We start from the raw sequence: 17,944 nt of genomic DNA, 5'->3' as shown, positions 1-17,944 counted from the left end.
ATACATGTTGTTTCTCTGTTTGTACATGGCATAAAGGCATACCATTTGTGTAATCATAAATTTACATAGGGTAATGTTGTTTGATTCATTCTGTTATTTTTTCCCTTCCCCCCACCCCTCTTTTCCCTCTATACAGTCCTTCCTTCCTCCATTCTTGCCCCCCTCCCTAACCTTAACTCTAACCCTAACACTAACCCCTCCCACCCCCCATTATGTGTCATCATCCACTTATTAGCGATATCATTCATCCTTTGGTTTTTTGAGATTGGCTTATCTCACTTGGCATGCCAAAGGCATAGGTGTTGACTACTGATAGAGTTTCAGGAAAGGCAATAGATTCATGTGAATGAGGAGTGAACTGGATTTGTCATTTTCAGGAGAGATGAGATGATAAAGAAGAGAAAGATGGAAGGATAAGGACCTGGTCTCTGAGTTGGGGAAAGTACAAAAAATGAACCCTTAGAGGCAACATTGGGCATAAAACTTTAGAGATTAGATATGACTAATAAGGGGTGTAGAAGCTCTTTCTCATATTCCCAGCCTAAATCCTTCCTGGGAATACCAGATATTGAAAATTTTGAATATGTTAGATAAGAGTGTATGCAAATGCAGGTGAAAACACCAAATTTCATTTTTAAATTGATTTAGTATGGTTCAGGTGGCAGGTGAAGGAAGGGGAGAAATTGCTCAGGGAATCTCAGATCCAATTGCCTTGGAAATCTATGGGAATCCCAAAGGTTGGAGAACTGCATGAAACAAGGCAATTTTACCAGGATCCCAAAAGAAGATTCCAACTAGAGATATCTGGATTATACTCCATGTGGCCTGGATATTGAATAAGAATCAGAAACTACTGTATAGTATCCTTTGGGTCAAGAAGTCAAGAACAAAATCATCTATGGAGACTTTCTATTGATAACTGGTTGGTCTTAATCAAGGACTCCAAAAAATTGCCAAGGAAGGATCCTGAGAACTCATTTCTTCTTACAAGGGGAAAGTTAAACTCATGTTCTCAGGTCTCCTGATAATGTACTCTCTGTTCATAATGGAACATGTGCTATTATGATAGTGAAAGAGGGCAGGAACAGTGAGGATAGATCTTGGTATGCATTGGAAAAAGGCATCAGAGCATAACTGTTATTTGAATTGTACATTTGAGAACAAAATATTGTGGAGCAGGTGATCTTTTCTGGATCATTTGAGCTTGAGTGGGCTCTGTCTTGATTTCTGGAGCACGTGAATTTTTCCATAAAACATTAATTTTTGTTGTAATAGCTTCAAGGTTCCTATTTGGATCTATCCTCGTGTAAAGATAGAGCTGTTATCTTATGTGTTATATACTTGTGTATTCTGTGCATGCAGCAATACACACAAACACATACACTGTATATAGTCTATTGGTAATCATCTAGTTCTTAACCACTTGCTCTCAAAACAGTAATCTGGGTCTCTTATTGAACAAGTGGGCAGCACTCACTGACCTGAGGAATCTTATAGCCACGTGTATAGGAAATCAAGCTACTCTGTTTACATGGAAGGTGTTGTGTGAGACTGAGAGAAGAGACTGGGCTTGCAATTTCTCTATCTATACTACAAAAAGTCTGGATGAGCTATCATCCCTTCTTTCTTTCACTTTTTGTGCTTCCATCCATTTGAAATGGACCCTTGGATTTGGCTATTTGTCATAGTTATTCTTTTCATTTATTTCTCACTCTTTGGAGTTGAAATGCTTCCCCCAGGGATCTAATGATCTATTTTGCCTCTGATGATTTCCAAACTGTGAAATATATTTTCAGTGCAGTTTGTCACCACCACAGAAAAGTCATGGTTCCTGGTGCAAAATTTTAGAGTCTTCTTTCTCCTTCATATCTCTGACATTATGAAACTGGTTCATAATTTTCTGGGAATTTGTTCTGGGATTTGCTTAAAGTTAAAAAATGAAAATATGGTTAACAAAATGATTACAGTGTTTGTGTGATGAAAAGAGGCATTTATATAGGATATAATAGGTTTTATCGGGAATGTAAAGAAAGCCAGAGAGGGATACTGGATGACTCATATGACTGTGTATTGGGTACCAGGCACTGAACTAGGTGTTTTATATGTTAGAACCAAGCACCACAAAACCATGTGAGATGGATCCTCATAATTTTAATTTTATAATTGTGTTAAATTTAAGTTCAATGTACTTATATCATGCTCAAAATTAAACAACTTTAAAAAAAAAAAGCTATTCCTGTTCTTTAGAACAGGACTGGATTTCAAATTCTGCATTGATTTCTCTGATTCCAATATCCATCATTGTTCTACTATTTCAAGAATATGAACATAGCATTCCAGGGTTCAAAGGGCCCTTAGAAGTCCCCAATCTTTTATTTTGTGTACACGCAAAACTGAGATCCATCAGGATCAACTCTCCAAGATTACACAAGAAATCAATAATAGGAACCTTGAGTGTTATGTGGAGGAGTCTGAAGTATCACCCAAAGCCATTTTTTAGAAGAAGAGAAGATTATCACATATTTTGTTGAGTTGAATTCATGATTTATTCTTCACAGGTTTTGTCTAGGCTAATAATAAAGTCATTTTATATCTAATTCTCAAAATAAGTAAGATCCACACTTCCTCCTAGCCAGCCCTAACTTTTCTTCCATTCCATCGCAGAAATCTCAGTACCTTTCATACTCATTTAAAGCTTAACTCCACTAAATCTGTTTAGAATTTCAGCCTGCACATTTGTGTTAAAGACTTTCATGCACTTGGGAACCACCAAGAATGTAGGACGTGATACTCCTTGTTCTCACAGTTTAGACTTTAGTAAATGAGCTCATGTCAACCCAATTTCTTTCAGAATTAAAAAATTATTCATTAGGGCTGGGGAGATAGCTCAGCTGGCAGAGTGCTTGCCTCGCAAGCATAAGGCCCTGAGTTTGATCCCCAGTACGGCAAAAAAAAAAAAAAAAAAAAAAAAAAAAAAAAAAAAAAAAAAAAAATTATTCATTAAATGTTCCCTTCAGAATTGAACTTTGTAAATTGTTGACTCATTTTCTGTTTTTTTTAGAAGTTTCTGTTTCCTCATAATCCAAATTATTAGCAATTACATATTATTCAAATAGCAGAATTAGCAATTCTATCTTCAGAATTCTGTTTGAGATATAAGTTTTGTTTTCAATCTTATTTTTTACTTATATTCCTCTTTTATTGAAAAGAAAAATAAGAGTCATGGATCGGCACAGTGTTATGAAAGGCATACTCAGGCGATCCAAGATGGCGGCCTAGAGGGAGACTGCACCCCCAGTCGCTCCAGAACCCTGGAGTTAAGAAGGGGAGGCATTGAGAGACTCGGACTGAAATAGAGCCACGGGTGAGTCTGCCCACTGGGTAAAGCTCGGCCTGGGTGGCAGGCCCAGATAGAGGTGGCTTATCGGAGCTGGGCAGGGCAGCTAGAGTCATTCACAGGCAGCCCTGCGCACTCCGGCGGTGGGCCCCGCCCACACAGCCAGCTTCTCCAGGTTCTTGGAACGGAACTGGCCCGCTAGTGAGAGCCTTTCTGACCAGAACAAGCTCCGAGTCCCGGAGCCCCTGCAGCGCAGCGTACTCCGGCAACGAACCAGCGGAGAGCCGCGATCAGCAAGCAGCCTCTGGGATTAGGGCAGGGCAGCCAGAGACCTCTTCAGGCGGCTCTGCCCACTCTGGCTGCAGGCTCTCTTCACGGGGCGATCCAAGATGGCGGCCTAGAGGGAGACTGCACCCCTAGTCGCTCCAGAATCCAGGAGTTAAGAAGGGGAGGCATTGAGAGACTCGGACTGAAATAGAGCCACAGGTGAGTCTGCTCACTGGGTAAAGCTCGGCCCGGGTGGCAGGCCCAGATAGAGGTGGCTTATTGGAGCTGGGCAGGGCAGCTAGAGTCTTCCCAAGGTAGCCTTCCACACTCCGGCAGTGGGCTCTTCCCTCACGGCCAGCTGCACGGTGCAGGCCCACAGTGAGAGCATTTCCGCACAGAGCCAGTTCCAAACCGTGGAACCAGTAGGGGGCTAGGGGCAGTTTTCTTCGGATGAGCTGCTTTATCAGATTCCTCCAAGACATCAGGCTACTGAAGGCTGGGAGGTGATACACTGGAAATCTACCGGGACACTATAAGCCAGTAGCGGAAAACTGCAATATCTCAGGGTCCCACTGACAGCTGACCAATATGAGAAAACAAGGGAAGAAAATGTCCCAAACAAACCTAGATACTACATCAATAAAACCCAATGACAGCACAGCAGAAGAAATGTCAGAAAGGGAGTTCAGAATGTATGTAATTAAAACGATCAGGGAAGCTAATGAGGAGATGAAAGAGCAAATGCAGGCATTGAAGGAGGAGATGAAAGAGCAAATGCAGGCATTAAATGATCGCACCAATCAACAGTTAAAAGACCAAATACGGGAAGCAAGAGATCATTTCAATAAAGAGTTAGAGATACTGAAAAAAAAACCAAACTGAAATCCTTGAAATGAAGGAAACAATAAACCAAGTTAAAAACTCCATAGAAAGCATAACCAATAGGATAGAACACCTGGAAGACAGAACCTCAGACATTGAAGACAAATTATTTAATCTTGAAAGCAAAGTTGGACAAACAGAAAAGATGGTAAGAAATCATGAACAGAATCTACAAGAATTATGGGATATCATGAAAAGGCCAAATTTAAGAATTATTGGGATTGAGGAGGGCACAGAGAAACAAACCAAAGGAATGAACAATCTATTCAATGAAATAATATCAGAAAATTTCCCAAATCTGAAGAATGAAATGGAAAACCAAGTACAAGAGGCTTATAGAACTCCAAACATACAAAATTACAACAGACCCACACCAAGGCACATTATTATGAAAATACCTAACATACAAAATAAAGACAGAATTTTAAAGGCCGTGAGAGAAAAGAACCAAATTACATTCAGGGGGAAACCAATAAGAATATCAGCAGATTTTTCAATCCAGACCCTAAAAGCTAGAAGGGCCTGGAACAACATATACCAAGCCCTGAAATAAAACGGATGCCAACCAAGAATCTTATACCCAGCAAAACTTACCTTCAAATTTGACGATGAAATAAGATCCTTCCATGATAAACAAAAGCTAAAGGAATTTACAAAAAGAAAGCCAGCATTACAGAACATTCTCAGCAAAATATTCCATGAGGAAGACATGAAAAACAACGATGCAAATCAGCAACAGGAGGCGCTAGCCTAAAGGAATAGCCAAATAAAGGAGAAACCAAATCATGTCAAAAACAAATATGAGTCAATTGACTGGGAATACAAATCATATCACAATAATAACCCTGAATGTTAATGGCCTGAATTCATCAATCAAAAGACACAGACTGGCAGATTGGATTAAAAAGAAAAATCCAACAATATGCTGCCTGCAAGAGACTCACCTCATAGAAAGAGACACCCATAGACTAAAGGTGAAAGGATGGGGAAAAACATACCATGCACACGGACACAGCAAAAAAGCTGGAGTATCCATCCTCATCTCAGATAATGTGGACTTCAAACCAAAACTAATCAGAAGGGATAAAGAAGGACATTACATGCTGCTTAAGGGAAGCATAAATCAGCAAGACATAACAATCATAAATATCTATGCCCCGAACATTGGCTCATCCACGTACGTCAAACAAATCCTTCTCAATTACAGAATTCAAATAGACCACAACACAATAATACTAGGCGATTTTAACACACCTCTCTCACCACTGGATGGATCGTCCAAACAAAAATTGAATAAAGAAACTATAGATCTCAACAACACAATCAGCAATTTAGACTTAACTGACATATATAGAATATACCATCCAACAAAGAACGAATACACTTTCTTCTCAGCAGCACATGGATCCTTCTCTAAAATAGACTATATTTTATGCCACAAAGCTACTGTTAGCAAATACAAGAAGATAGAGATACTACCTTGTACTCTATCAGATCATAATGGATTGAAATTAGAAATAAATGACAAAATAAAAAACAGAAACTTCTCCAATACCTGGAGACTAAATAATACACTATTATATGATGAATGGATAACAGAAGACATCAGGAGGGAAATAAAAAAATTCTTAGAAGTAAACGAGAACAAAGACACATCATATCAAAATCTCTGGGACACTATGAAAGCAGTACTTAGAGGAAGATTTATTTCATGGGGTGCATTCAAAAAAAGAAGTAGAAATCAACAAATAAACAACTTAACACTACAGCTCAAAGCACTAGAAAAAGAAGAGCAGACCAATACCAAAAGTAGTAGAAGACAGGAAATAGTTAAAATCAGAGCCGAAATCAACGAAATCGAAACAAAAGAAACAATTGGAAAAATTAACAAAATAAATAGTTGGTTCTTTGAAAAAATAAATAAAATTGATAAACCCTTAGCCACACTAACAAAGAGAAAGAGGGAGAAAACTCAAATTACTAAAATTCGGAGTGAACAAGGAAACATCACAACAGATACGAGTGAAATACAAAACATAATTAGAAGCTATTTCGAAAATCTATACTCCAACAAAACAGAAAACCTCGAAGACATCAACAAATTTCTAGAGACATATGAACTACCTAAACTGAACGAGGAGGACATACACAACTTAAATAAACCAATTTCAAGCAATGAAATAGAAGAGGTCATCAAAAGCCTACCAACAAAGAAAAGTCCAGGACCAGATGCGTTCTCAGCCGAGTTCTACAAAACCTTTAAAGAAGAGCTCATTCCAATACTTCTCAAACTATTCCATGAAATAGAAGAGGAGGGAACCCTACCAAACTCGTTCTATGAAGCCAATCTCACCCTGATACCTAAACCAGACAGAGACACATCAAGGAAAGAAAATTTCAGACCAATATCCTTAATGAATATCGATGCAAAAATTCTCAACAAAATTTTAGCAAATCGCATACAAATATATATTAAAAAGATAGTGCACCACGATCAAGTGTGTTTTATCCCAGGGATGCAAGGTTGGTTCAACATTCGGAAATCAATAAATGTCATTCACCATATCAACAGACTTAAAGTTAAGAATCACATGATTATTTCAATAGATGCAGAAAAAGCATTTGATAAAATACAGCATCCCTTCATGCTCAAAACACTAGAAAAAATTGGGGTAGTGGGAACATTCCTAAACATTATAAAGGCAATCTACGCTAAGTCCATGGCTAATATCATTCTAAATGGTGAAAAACTGAAAGCGTTCCCCCTAAAAACTGGAACAAGGCAGGGATGCCCTCTTTCACCGCTTCTATTCAACATCGTCCTTGAGACTCTAGCCAGAGCAATCAGACAAACGAAAGAAATTAAAGGGATACGAATAGGAAAAGAAGAACTCAAACTATCCCTGTTCGCTGATGACATGATTATATATTTAGAGGAACCTGGAAATTCCACCAGAAAACTTTCAGAACTCATAAGTAAATTCAGTAAAGTAGCAGGTTACAAGATCAATGCTCATAAATCCAATGCATTTTTATACATAAGTGATGAATCTTCAGAAAGAGAAATTAGGAAAACTACCCCATTCACAATAGCATCGAAAAAAATAAAATACTTGGGAATCAATCTCACAAAAGAGGTGAAAGACCTCTACAATGAGAACTACAGAACACTAAAGAAAGAAATTAAAGAAAACCTTAGAAGATGGAAAGATCTCCCATGTTCCTGGATAGGCAGAATTAATATCGTCAAAATGGCTATACTACCTAAAGTGCTATACAGATTCAATGCAATTCCAATTAAAATCCCAATGATGTACCTTGCAGAAATAGAGCAAGCAATTATGAAATTCATCTGGAAGAATAAAAAACCTAGAATAGCTAAAGCAATCCTCAGTAGCAAGAGCGAAGCAGGGGGTATTGCAATACCAGATCTTCAACTCTACTACAAAGCAATAGTAACAAAAACGGCATGGTATTGGTACCAAAATAGACAGGTAGATCAATGGTACAGAATAGAGGACATGGACACAAACCTAAATAAATACAATTTTCTCATACTAGACAAAGGTTCCAATAATATGCAATGGAGAAAAGATAGCCTCTTCAACAAATGGTGCTGGGAAAACTGGAAAACCATATGCAATAGAATGAAATTAAACCCCTATCTCTCACCCTACACAAAACTCAACTCAAAATGGATCAAGGACCTCGAAATCAGACCAGAGACCCTGCATCTTATAGAAGAAAAAATAGGTCCAAATCTTCAACTTGTTGGCTCAGGATCAGATTTCCTTAACAGGACTCCCATAGCACAAGAAATAAAAGCAAGAATCAACAACTGGGATAGATTCAAACTTAAAAACTTTCTCTCAGCAAAGGAAACTATCAGAAATTTGAAGAGAAAGCCTACAGAGTGGGAGAATATCTTTGCCAACCATACCTCAGATAGAGCGCTAATTTCCAGAATCTATAAAGAACTCAAAAAACTCTACACGAAGAATACAAATAATCCAATCAACAAATGGGCTAAGGAAATGAACAGACACTTCACAGAAGAAGATGTACAAGTAATCACCAGATATATGAAAAAATGTTCAACATCCCTAGTAATAAGGGAAATGCAAATCAAAACTACCCTAAGATTTCATCTCACCCCAATTAGAATGGCGATTATCAAGAATACAAGCAACAATAGGTGTTGGCGAGGATGTGGTGAAAAAGGAACACTCATACATTGCTGGTGGGGTTGCAAATTAGTGCAGCCAATCTGGAAAGCAGTGTGGAGATTCCTCAGAAAGCTTGGAATGGAAACACCATTTGACCCAGCTATCCCACTCCTTGGCCTATACCCAAAGGACTTAAAATCAGCATACTACAGAGATACAGCCACATCAATGTTCATTGCTGCTCAATTCACCATAGCCAGGTTGTGGAACCAACCTAGATGCCCTTCAATTGATGAATGGATAAAGAAACTGTGGCATATTTATACAATGGAATATTACTCCGCAATGAAGAATGATAAAATTATGGCATTTGTAGGCAAATGGTCGAAATTGGAGAATATCATGCTAAGTGAGATAAGCCAATCTCAAAAAACTAAAGGTCGAATGATCTCGCTGATAAGCGGATGAGGACATATAATGGGGGGTGGGAGGGGTTAGCATTAGGTTTAGGGGTAGGTTTAGAGTTAGGCTAAGGAGAGCGGCAAGAATGAAGGAAAGAAGGACTGTGTAGAGGGAAAAGAGGGGTGGGAGGGGTTGGGGAGGGGAAAAATAAAATAAACATCATTACCCTATGTAAATGTAAAAAAAAAAATAAAAAAAAAAAAAAAAAGAAAGGCATACTTATGGCATAAAAACCCCTGGGTGAATGGCTAAAGAGGTTTATGTAAGCTTGTATTTAAAGAATGTATTGCACATCTTATCTCAAGACCAAATCTGTGCTCTTCACATCTTAGTTTTTGATACTATTCCAATATGTTTTCAGAAAGTTAAAGAGAGAGAGACTTTTTGTTTTTACGGACGCAGAGATTAAATTTCTCCCTATTAAAATATCATTTCTTTTGAATAGGTTATTTCATTTGCTGTCAACAGGTCTTTGAGAGACAAGGAGAATGCCAGATGACTGACTGGAGGAAGCCCATAAGATACTTCGGATTTGAATCACTTGGAATCAGGGGTTGTAAAGACCATAGTCTTGAAAAAGAGAGGCTGTGAGTGGGCTTAGGGCTAAGATATAGTCCAGCAACTCTGGGGGTCCTATGGTGCCTATGGATCAGAACTATGAGGATGGACAGTTCTCTGTCCACAATACCAAGAACAAAATTTTTCTCTGTACATGTAAGAAGTGGAGCCCCAAATCCCAACAAAAAGATTCATCTATCTGCACAATTTAATGATTTGACTTTATGCCCCCTCCCAAATTTAAGTCATCATCTCTGGGACTGGATGCTGGGAAAACACAGTACAATCTGTCACCCTACCCCTAGGCAGACATAGACACAGAGAAAACTAATGTGAGATGTAAGAATCAACTTTAGTAAATCCTCCCTCTAGTGCTATTTATAGTCTTACTATGATGAATAACCGTTACTCCAGGACAGTAGATCTTGGTGAGAATTATTACTCCATTAAATTCTTGAGTTGGCTAGATCCTGATAGTAAATACAGAGTACACAGAGTTCACTTTTACAAGAGAGATTCAAGTCCTATTTCTTACTGACAAGCAAGAATGACTGTAGATAATTCAATCATTCAAATAACTATCAATGAAAACTGGAAGTAAGCATGACCCTGCTTCAAAACATGTCATTGGAGCATTGTTTTTACCTCCGGTGTAGACTCTAGTCCTGCCATATGATACTGTGACCATGAAGTAATGAGTTCTTTTATTTTAAAGGACTCTTGAATGTTCTGGGAGTCTCCAGTGATATTGGATTTTTTTTTTTTTTTAACCTCAGGATTTGGCCATGAGACAAAACAAAGTTACTTTCTATTTTCTCCTTTGCTTCCATCCAGGAGCCATTGGTAGTGATCACATGAGAACAAAGGCCTTGATATATAATAGCCCTCAAATGTCAAGCTTTTGGCTGCCAGCACTCTGCTGGAGTCCTTGTTCTTATCCTTTGGGGCAAAGCAGCCTGATTAGTAAGCAGTTTGACTAATACATGCATTAAGAAATGCATACTGGGTTGCAAAATAAAATAGAAGAATAAATAGCAGCTCCTTTGGCTGACTTGGTATCATATTGCTTTGGATAGAATTCCAAATGGAAATTCAGATGACTCTTGAAATAATATAACCAGCATTTAGATCTCTGAACTGAGGCTACAGATAAAATTTGAGTACAGAAGAGGAGGACAGTGGTCTGATTATAGACAATCCAGCTTGTCTTGTCTACTAGCTGGAAAAATTAAGTGATTCTTTAGCTCACTCTGTGGAGCTTAGTGTTCTTCGCTCATCTTCAGGTCATCCTTGAGAAAAGTTGACTTGCATGACTGTCTGCCCTGTCTCTTCTCTTAAAAATATTTTGAAGGGGTTGTGGTTGTGGCTCAGTGGTACAGCACTTGCCTGGCATGTGTGAGGCACTGGGTTCAATCCTCAGTGGCACATAAAAATAAATAAATAAAATAAAGGTACTGTGTCCATTTACAAATTAAAAAATTTAAAAAAGTATTTTGAAGGGCCGTGGCTGTGGTTTAGTAGTATAGCACTTGCCTGGCATGCATGAGGCCATGGGTTTGATCCCTAGCACCTGGGGAAGGTGGAGAGGAAGAAAGGGGAGCTTCAAAAAAACCATAAAGCTCTCTACAAATATAAGGTGTTGTTTTCCTTCTGTAAAGGGTTAAATAGCATCCCTTCAAAATTCACATCCACCTGGAACCTCAGAATATGATCTTATTTGGAAACAAGAGTCTTTGCAGATATAATTAGTTAAGAAGTCATACTAGATTAGGGTAAATCATAATCCAGTGACTGATATTCTTATGAGGAAGGACTCCTAAAGACATGGGCACGTAGGAAAAAAGGGTATGCAGTGATGGAAGGAGAGATGGAATGATGCAGTTACAAGCTAAGGAATGCCAAGGATTGCTGCAAAACCACTGGGAGCTAAGAAAGAAGAATGGACCCAATTGATCCTCAGAGCCTTGAGGAAGAACCAATCCTGCTGACACCTAGATTTCAGGTCTGTGGTCTTCAGAACTGTGAGAGAACAGGCTTCTGTTGTTTTAAGCCACAAAGTTGGTGGTAATTTGTTAAAACAGTGTTAGAAAACTATACATTATCTTTCAGCCATTCTTGGATGATAGTTACTTTGGGTCCCACTCTGTATGAAAATAGATATAAAGAATACCAAAGTTGTATACAGTGTCTCCATAGATGAGCAGGAACCTGATTCTGGGCCTTTGTTTATTCCTGATCATGTGATTTTTTTGAACACCTTGTCTTCTTTGGTTTGAATAGGCAATGTGGCTTCTGTAAGAGAAACCAGGGTTATATGTGGCTCCAGAGAAGATAGTTATATATGGACGTATATGTCAAGAGTTCACTTTAGTTGCTGATAATCCCCAAAATCAAGTTCAAATGAAATTTAAAAGATGTCAGTAGGTCTCTCTTGTGCCACCTCTCAGCTTTCTTTTCTCTTTTTCTGTTGTCCTTCCCTCTCCTGCTGCAGATGGCTTCTCCAGGGAAGCTTCCTTCAGGGAACCCCAGGGAACACATACGCAGGTGAATCCAGCTAATTTTGTCTTCACAGACACATCTTACAGCAGTGGTTCTTAACTGAGATTAATATTGCAACCCCAAGGGATTTTTGGCAATTTTTGGAAACAGTTTTGGTTGTGACAGTAGGGCTTGTTACTGCCATCTATTGGGAATGCTGCTAACCATCCTAGAAGACATAGGCCAACCCTTCAAATGGACTGTTATTCAGTCGTCAGGCTGATTCTGAGAAAGGCTGTTCCAGCACATTTCTCCTGAAAGTGCTGGTGGGGATGTTTCAGGATGATGCTGATTGGCCTAGTTTCGGTCATGTGTCTAAACTTGAACTAATGAAAGTGGCCAGAAATAACCCCAGGCCATACAGTTGACCAGGTGTGGGGTCAAATGGCCAACCCCTTGTAGACCACATAGAAGAGGAGTGATCCCCCCAAAGTGGGGATGCTTAGGGGAAACTGTATGTTCACTACAAATTGAGTTTCAGGAGATAGGTGGAAGAACTCAAATATTTTGAATATGAAATATTACTTAACAGAAATAAGGCAGTCTAGATCCTGGCACACCTCCAAAGCAGCACACCAAGGGTCCTATCATTCCTTCAACAAACGTTTACAGACATCTTGTCTATGTCAGGCTCCATGCCAGGTGTCTGGGCCAGGTTGGTAAACTTCACCATCAGGATCGCTACACTGTGCTAGTAACACTTGCAGGCTAATAGAGGAGGTGGAAGATACAAGCCAACACTCTCACAAAACTGAGATAAGAGCTGAGAAAGAAAAGAGCCCATATAGAATAATAGGAATGACCTATCTTGGGTAAAAGGGACACTAATCATCTGGCATATGTAAGAGCAAAGGTGATAACTATGCATTTGTACAGAAATGTCAGCTAGTGGTTGCCAGTGGGGACCAAGGTAGGCTCTAACCTAAACCGACAGCCTTTAAATGATCATGGGTTTTAAAAGACTTTGCTTCTTAGTCTGATTCTGAGTAAGCCACAAAAGAAAACAGATGAATCAAAATACCCAAATTGCTTTAATGTAATGGAGACTTGAAAGGAGGCAGACTACTCAAAGTGCCTTGAGGAAATCTAATCTAAGAATTTCCAGCAAGGGCCTGTGGTAAGATCTCTGAGCCCTGTCCCTGAATGGACAGTCTTGTCCCAGCTTCTTCTCATCTCTTAGTAGGAGCTTTGCTGAGAAAGGGCAATTTAATGCTGTGGTGCTCTTCAGCTCAGCTGGTGATGCCAACGTTAGGAAGGTCAGGGGGGAACATGACTTAAAAAGAACAGTGTCATGGAGCTTGTTTGCACATACCATACAACTCACCCATTTAAACAATTCAGTTTTTAGTGTATTCATAAATATGTCCAACCATCACCACAATTAATTTTAATAACATTTTCATCACCTCCCCATTAGTAGTTACTCCCCATATCCCCTAGTTCCCCAGCATTAGGTGGCCACTGATCTTTATGCCTCTATATATTTGCCTGCTCTGGATAATTCATGCAGATGGAATCACACAATGTGTGGCATTTTGTGACTGGTTCTTTGACTTAGCATGTGTTTTCAAGGTTCATCCAGATTGTAGTATATATCAACGCTCTGTTCCTTTTTATGATGGAATAATATTACTTGTAGGAATGTGCCACATTTTATTCATCTGCTTATTAGTTGATGGACTTTTGGGTCATTTCCAGCAATTATTTTTATTAAATAGTTGAGAGTGTCAGATGAGCTAGGGAAGTGACAAGGTCATAGCTGTCCTGTGGTTTGGCAACCTGTGATCACTCTGGCAACATGGTTGGGAGAGAGTTGTTTCACCTGACAGCTGACTCTGGGCTTGTTAGTGCATTTCATTTGGCAGAGCTTTCCCTTCCTCTCCTATGGGCCTCTGGACTTGCCTATACCAGCTACTCAGGCCATCCCATGATTCTATCAGTTCTTGTGTTATCCTCTCCTGACACTGTAGATTTGCCAGTGGATTTGACTCCACCAGCTTCTGACAATACTTCTTTGAGTGCCAGATAACCTCTCCAGCAGTGCAGAGTTGTACAGTATAATCTCGCATAATGAACTCCAACACAGTTGCCTAATTTTGTATTTAAAAACCTCTTTGATATTCAACAATGTTAATGTCAACAGTCTCTATAGGCATCATGCCTTACAATTTGAAAGAAGAACACTTTGATATATTGTCTCATTTCATTTTCGTTTATGTGCCAGGAGGTAAGAAGATGGACATTACTGTCTTCATTTGGCAGAAAAGCTGAGACTTAGAAGCCTCAAGACAGCAGCAGCATTGACTCCAGAAGTCAGGCTTCCTGGGGGATCCTGTACCTCTTTTCTAAAGGACCACACTGGTTGCCAGAGTGCAGAGCACACCACAGCAAGGTGTGTCTTCATTGATCTGTGAATAACAACCTCTGTGCAAGTGTCGGGGTTCTGAAAACTCTCCCTAAGACCGTCACAGGACACCTAAGAATTGTCCTGATTTAGGGACAGCTGTGGCGTTTGGGTTCCTATTTGCCTTTTCTCTGATATCACGGACACGTAATGTCGGTCTACATGGGGAGGTGAATGGATTTGCACAGTCTCTGCGACTAACTAATTGTAGTTGCTGAGTACATGCTTTTATTTCTGTTGATGCTCCGTGGGAGTGCAAAGCCTGGAAAATGTTGTCTGACAAGACACGGGCAAGAGGCAAAACAAGTGGGCTCTGGGAAGGAGAGAAAGGGATGTGCTCTTGGCAGTAGTGTTGTGTTAACATTAATGTAAGTGGTAAAATTGTTTCTGATTTCAGTCTCTCCTACCAAATTGTTGGATACCCAGGAAAGCATGCATCACATAAATACATATTTACCTTTAATTCTCATTTGACCTCTAAACCTCTAAAAGAGGTTTTAACCTCTTTGCCTTCTAAGTCCAAGTTACTATTAAATATGCAAACAATTTAATCTTTTACCTCTTTTATTTATCTTTCTCAACTTCCTCAAATGGCAGGAGATAAAATCGTTTATATACCCCCATCTCCCTCATAAAAGTCAAAAAAATCACTAAGAACCATGCCCTCACCACAAGCAACTATAATACTAGGGAGATGGATGATTCATCTCAGACATAATCATTGCCACTCTTTGATGTAAGTCTGCCCTTCCCAGTAGATCCCATGACAGCGGAGTTATGTCCTACTGTATGTGGCTGCATCTCCAGACAGGGCCTCTCTACCATGGTGATGTCACAGAGTGCATTCCATAAATATTCATGCAGTCAATGAATGAATATATGTAGTAGGCTCAAGAAGTATTTGATTGGTACCATCCACCTCTCTCAAGTTTAAAAGTTTATTTCCTCCATTGAAAAAGAAAAAAAAAAGATTTTTCATGATTGTGAAAAATGTCCAAAACTATGAAACTCAGCAAGTATAGCCAGTATGTGGGATATGATCAGGTGCGACTTGTTTTTTGTTTTTACCACGTCATTTATTACATTTTATTCAGCAATGTGGGGGGGTGGGATTGGGGGGGTTCCTGGAAGAAAACTCTGAAAAGTTCTATTATGTTTCTTCTCAACCCTAGGTAATAGTTGGTGGAGCATAAGTGAGGAACTGTCATTTATTTTAAAGTGTTTCAGAGAAAAATCTCTGCAGAATATTTCAGAACAAAGCCAAAGTAATGTATTTTAGCTTAATAGGTTTTGGTCTATATTCTAAGAATACATTGCCCAGGAGCAAGATCAAGTCAGGTGGGTTGGAAGAAACTCAGAATTGTCTGAATTTTCTCTTTCTCAAATGGCTGGAGAGTACATATGACTTAGGGCATGGTCTGGAAGCCATGAAGGGTTCCAGAATAGCCCTGATTCATAGTGTGGTCAGCCCAATTCTGAGTTTTCTGTGAGGTAGGCTGGACCACAGGAATGGGCTATCAATGTATATTTATTACCCATATTTCTTTGTGGAACTAAAGTCTTTGAGCACAAATCAGCTAAAGCTGGCTCTGCATAATTTTCATGCATAAACTAGCCCCATAATGTTTTCTTTATATTCCCAGTTTCAGTTTCATCTTTAAAGTTCAGTGAGGATTTAAAGACTCTTGTGGAAAAAAGAAAGAAGGAAAAAAAAGGGAAAAAAGAGAAGAAAAGAAAAAAGAAAAAGTGAGTGTAAAACTCTTCTAGAGTTCTTTCCCAATCACCTTCTCATCTAGACATGGCGGCTCCACCCACTGGGCAGTATGTTCTCTGGTCAGACACCTGGGTCCCCCGACTCCCACTGGGTTTCCAGGGCCACGCCTTGCTACTTCAGGCAGCACCTGGTGACCGAGAACTTCTAACAGTACCATGGTGGACGAGTTGGAGTCATCGTTCAAGTTTGTTTTGCTTCTCTGTGAATCAGGATAACGTCAATGGCACCTATAAGGAAGAAATTCAAAGGCTGCTGTTGTCTGTCCTGAAACCCGAGCAAGTTATGGAGGAGGATGTCTCCAAACCAAGAAATGAATTGCAGAGGAAAGACACTCTGGTGCAGAAGCACTTTAGAAAGCTGAGCCCTAGGCAGCAGGACACTCACATGCAGAACAAAAAGTCTCTGCAGTACCTCAGGGCTCCTTGGCTTACCTAGCGCAGGTGTCTGCCAGCATCCCTGCACCTTGGAAACAGACCTGAGAGGAGTCTGGCCTACAAGGTCGGCCCTGCAGACAGCTTTGCCAAACATCCCTGTGTGGACGGGACACTTTAAAAGATCTGTTGCTAGAGAATGAGTTGGTGTTAGTTTGTTGTTATTTTTAACCTAAAGTTTTCCCCCTATATTTAGGAGCTGTTAATTACTTGGGTACTTTATTAAATACCCATAGCCATGGTGAGGTAAGTTATTTTTGTTTGGTCTGTAACAAAGTTTAGACTGTTGGTATGATGACACAGATTCTTCCTTGTTTAAAATTTTTTTTTCATTTTTGTCTGACTTTTTATGGTTTGTTATGATCTGAAGGAAAAAATGGAAAGAGTTTCATTGTAGACCTTTTGTGATAACTACCCATCCATGGTAGTGTAGAAAAATATACAAATTTGTTGTTTCAAAATCTTGAACTACTTCAAGAAGAGGAATCTAATGCAATATTTGTAGTACTTCCAGAGCATTGCAGAGTGCAGGTATTTGTAAATGGGTTGGAAAAGGGTTAACATATGCTAGATTAGTATATATAGTAGATTCTTAAGTTGATGCTGCATTTTACTTGGGGAAAGTTTACATTTTGTGTGGTGTTTACTGTTTTTGAGGGGACATTTATGAGAAGCATGATGTGCTGAGTGTTCTTATGCCTGCCAGTAATGAATCAGCCTGAGTGACAAAGTGGACCCTGTCTCACTAGCATGACCGCCGGGACACAAGTGAGGTATGAAGGGTCAGAGCTTACTCTGATTCTTTTACTTTTGAATTTTGTTTTGTTTTACTCTTTGGAGACGAGTCAGTTTACATTAAGGAAGATTCTTGCTCATGGACTTGATTCCAAGGGACTGGGGTCTCAGAGTGGAGGGTGACTGCAGAGTGAGCCTCAGCTACTAAACCTCCACAGAGAGCGTGGCAGTCTCTGCCTTGGGGAAGGTATTTTGCCTCTTATTAGATTACATCTCTTCACCTGGTACAGCACTCCACTGTCTTCTCAATAGTCAGTAGGTCTGTGGCTCAGTGTCTTTGTTCGTTTGTTCTCTCCACCATTGAAGATCCCTCCCCTCATGCATTGTTCT

General features: G+C 39.5%; 1 protein-coding gene across 1 annotated transcript; it reads left to right on the top strand.

Annotated features, from left to right (window-relative positions):
• The first annotated feature begins 16,412 nt into the window (after window positions 1-16,412).
• On the top strand, window positions 16,413-16,823 carry LOC124986322 (mediator of RNA polymerase II transcription subunit 28-like). Its single transcript, XM_047554742.1, has one exon. The coding sequence runs from the start codon at window positions 16,413-16,415 to the stop codon at window positions 16,821-16,823; it is 411 nt and encodes a 136-aa protein (XP_047410698.1).
• The last annotated feature ends 1,121 nt before the right edge of the window (window positions 16,824-17,944 follow it).

This window comes from Sciurus carolinensis, chromosome 6 (genome assembly GCF_902686445.1).
Source record: "Sciurus carolinensis chromosome 6, mSciCar1.2, whole genome shotgun sequence".
Lineage (NCBI taxonomy): Eukaryota > Metazoa > Chordata > Mammalia > Rodentia > Sciuridae > Sciurus > Sciurus carolinensis.
Note: the sequence above shows the minus strand (reverse complement) of the source record. Positions and strands in the feature narration are given on the sequence as shown.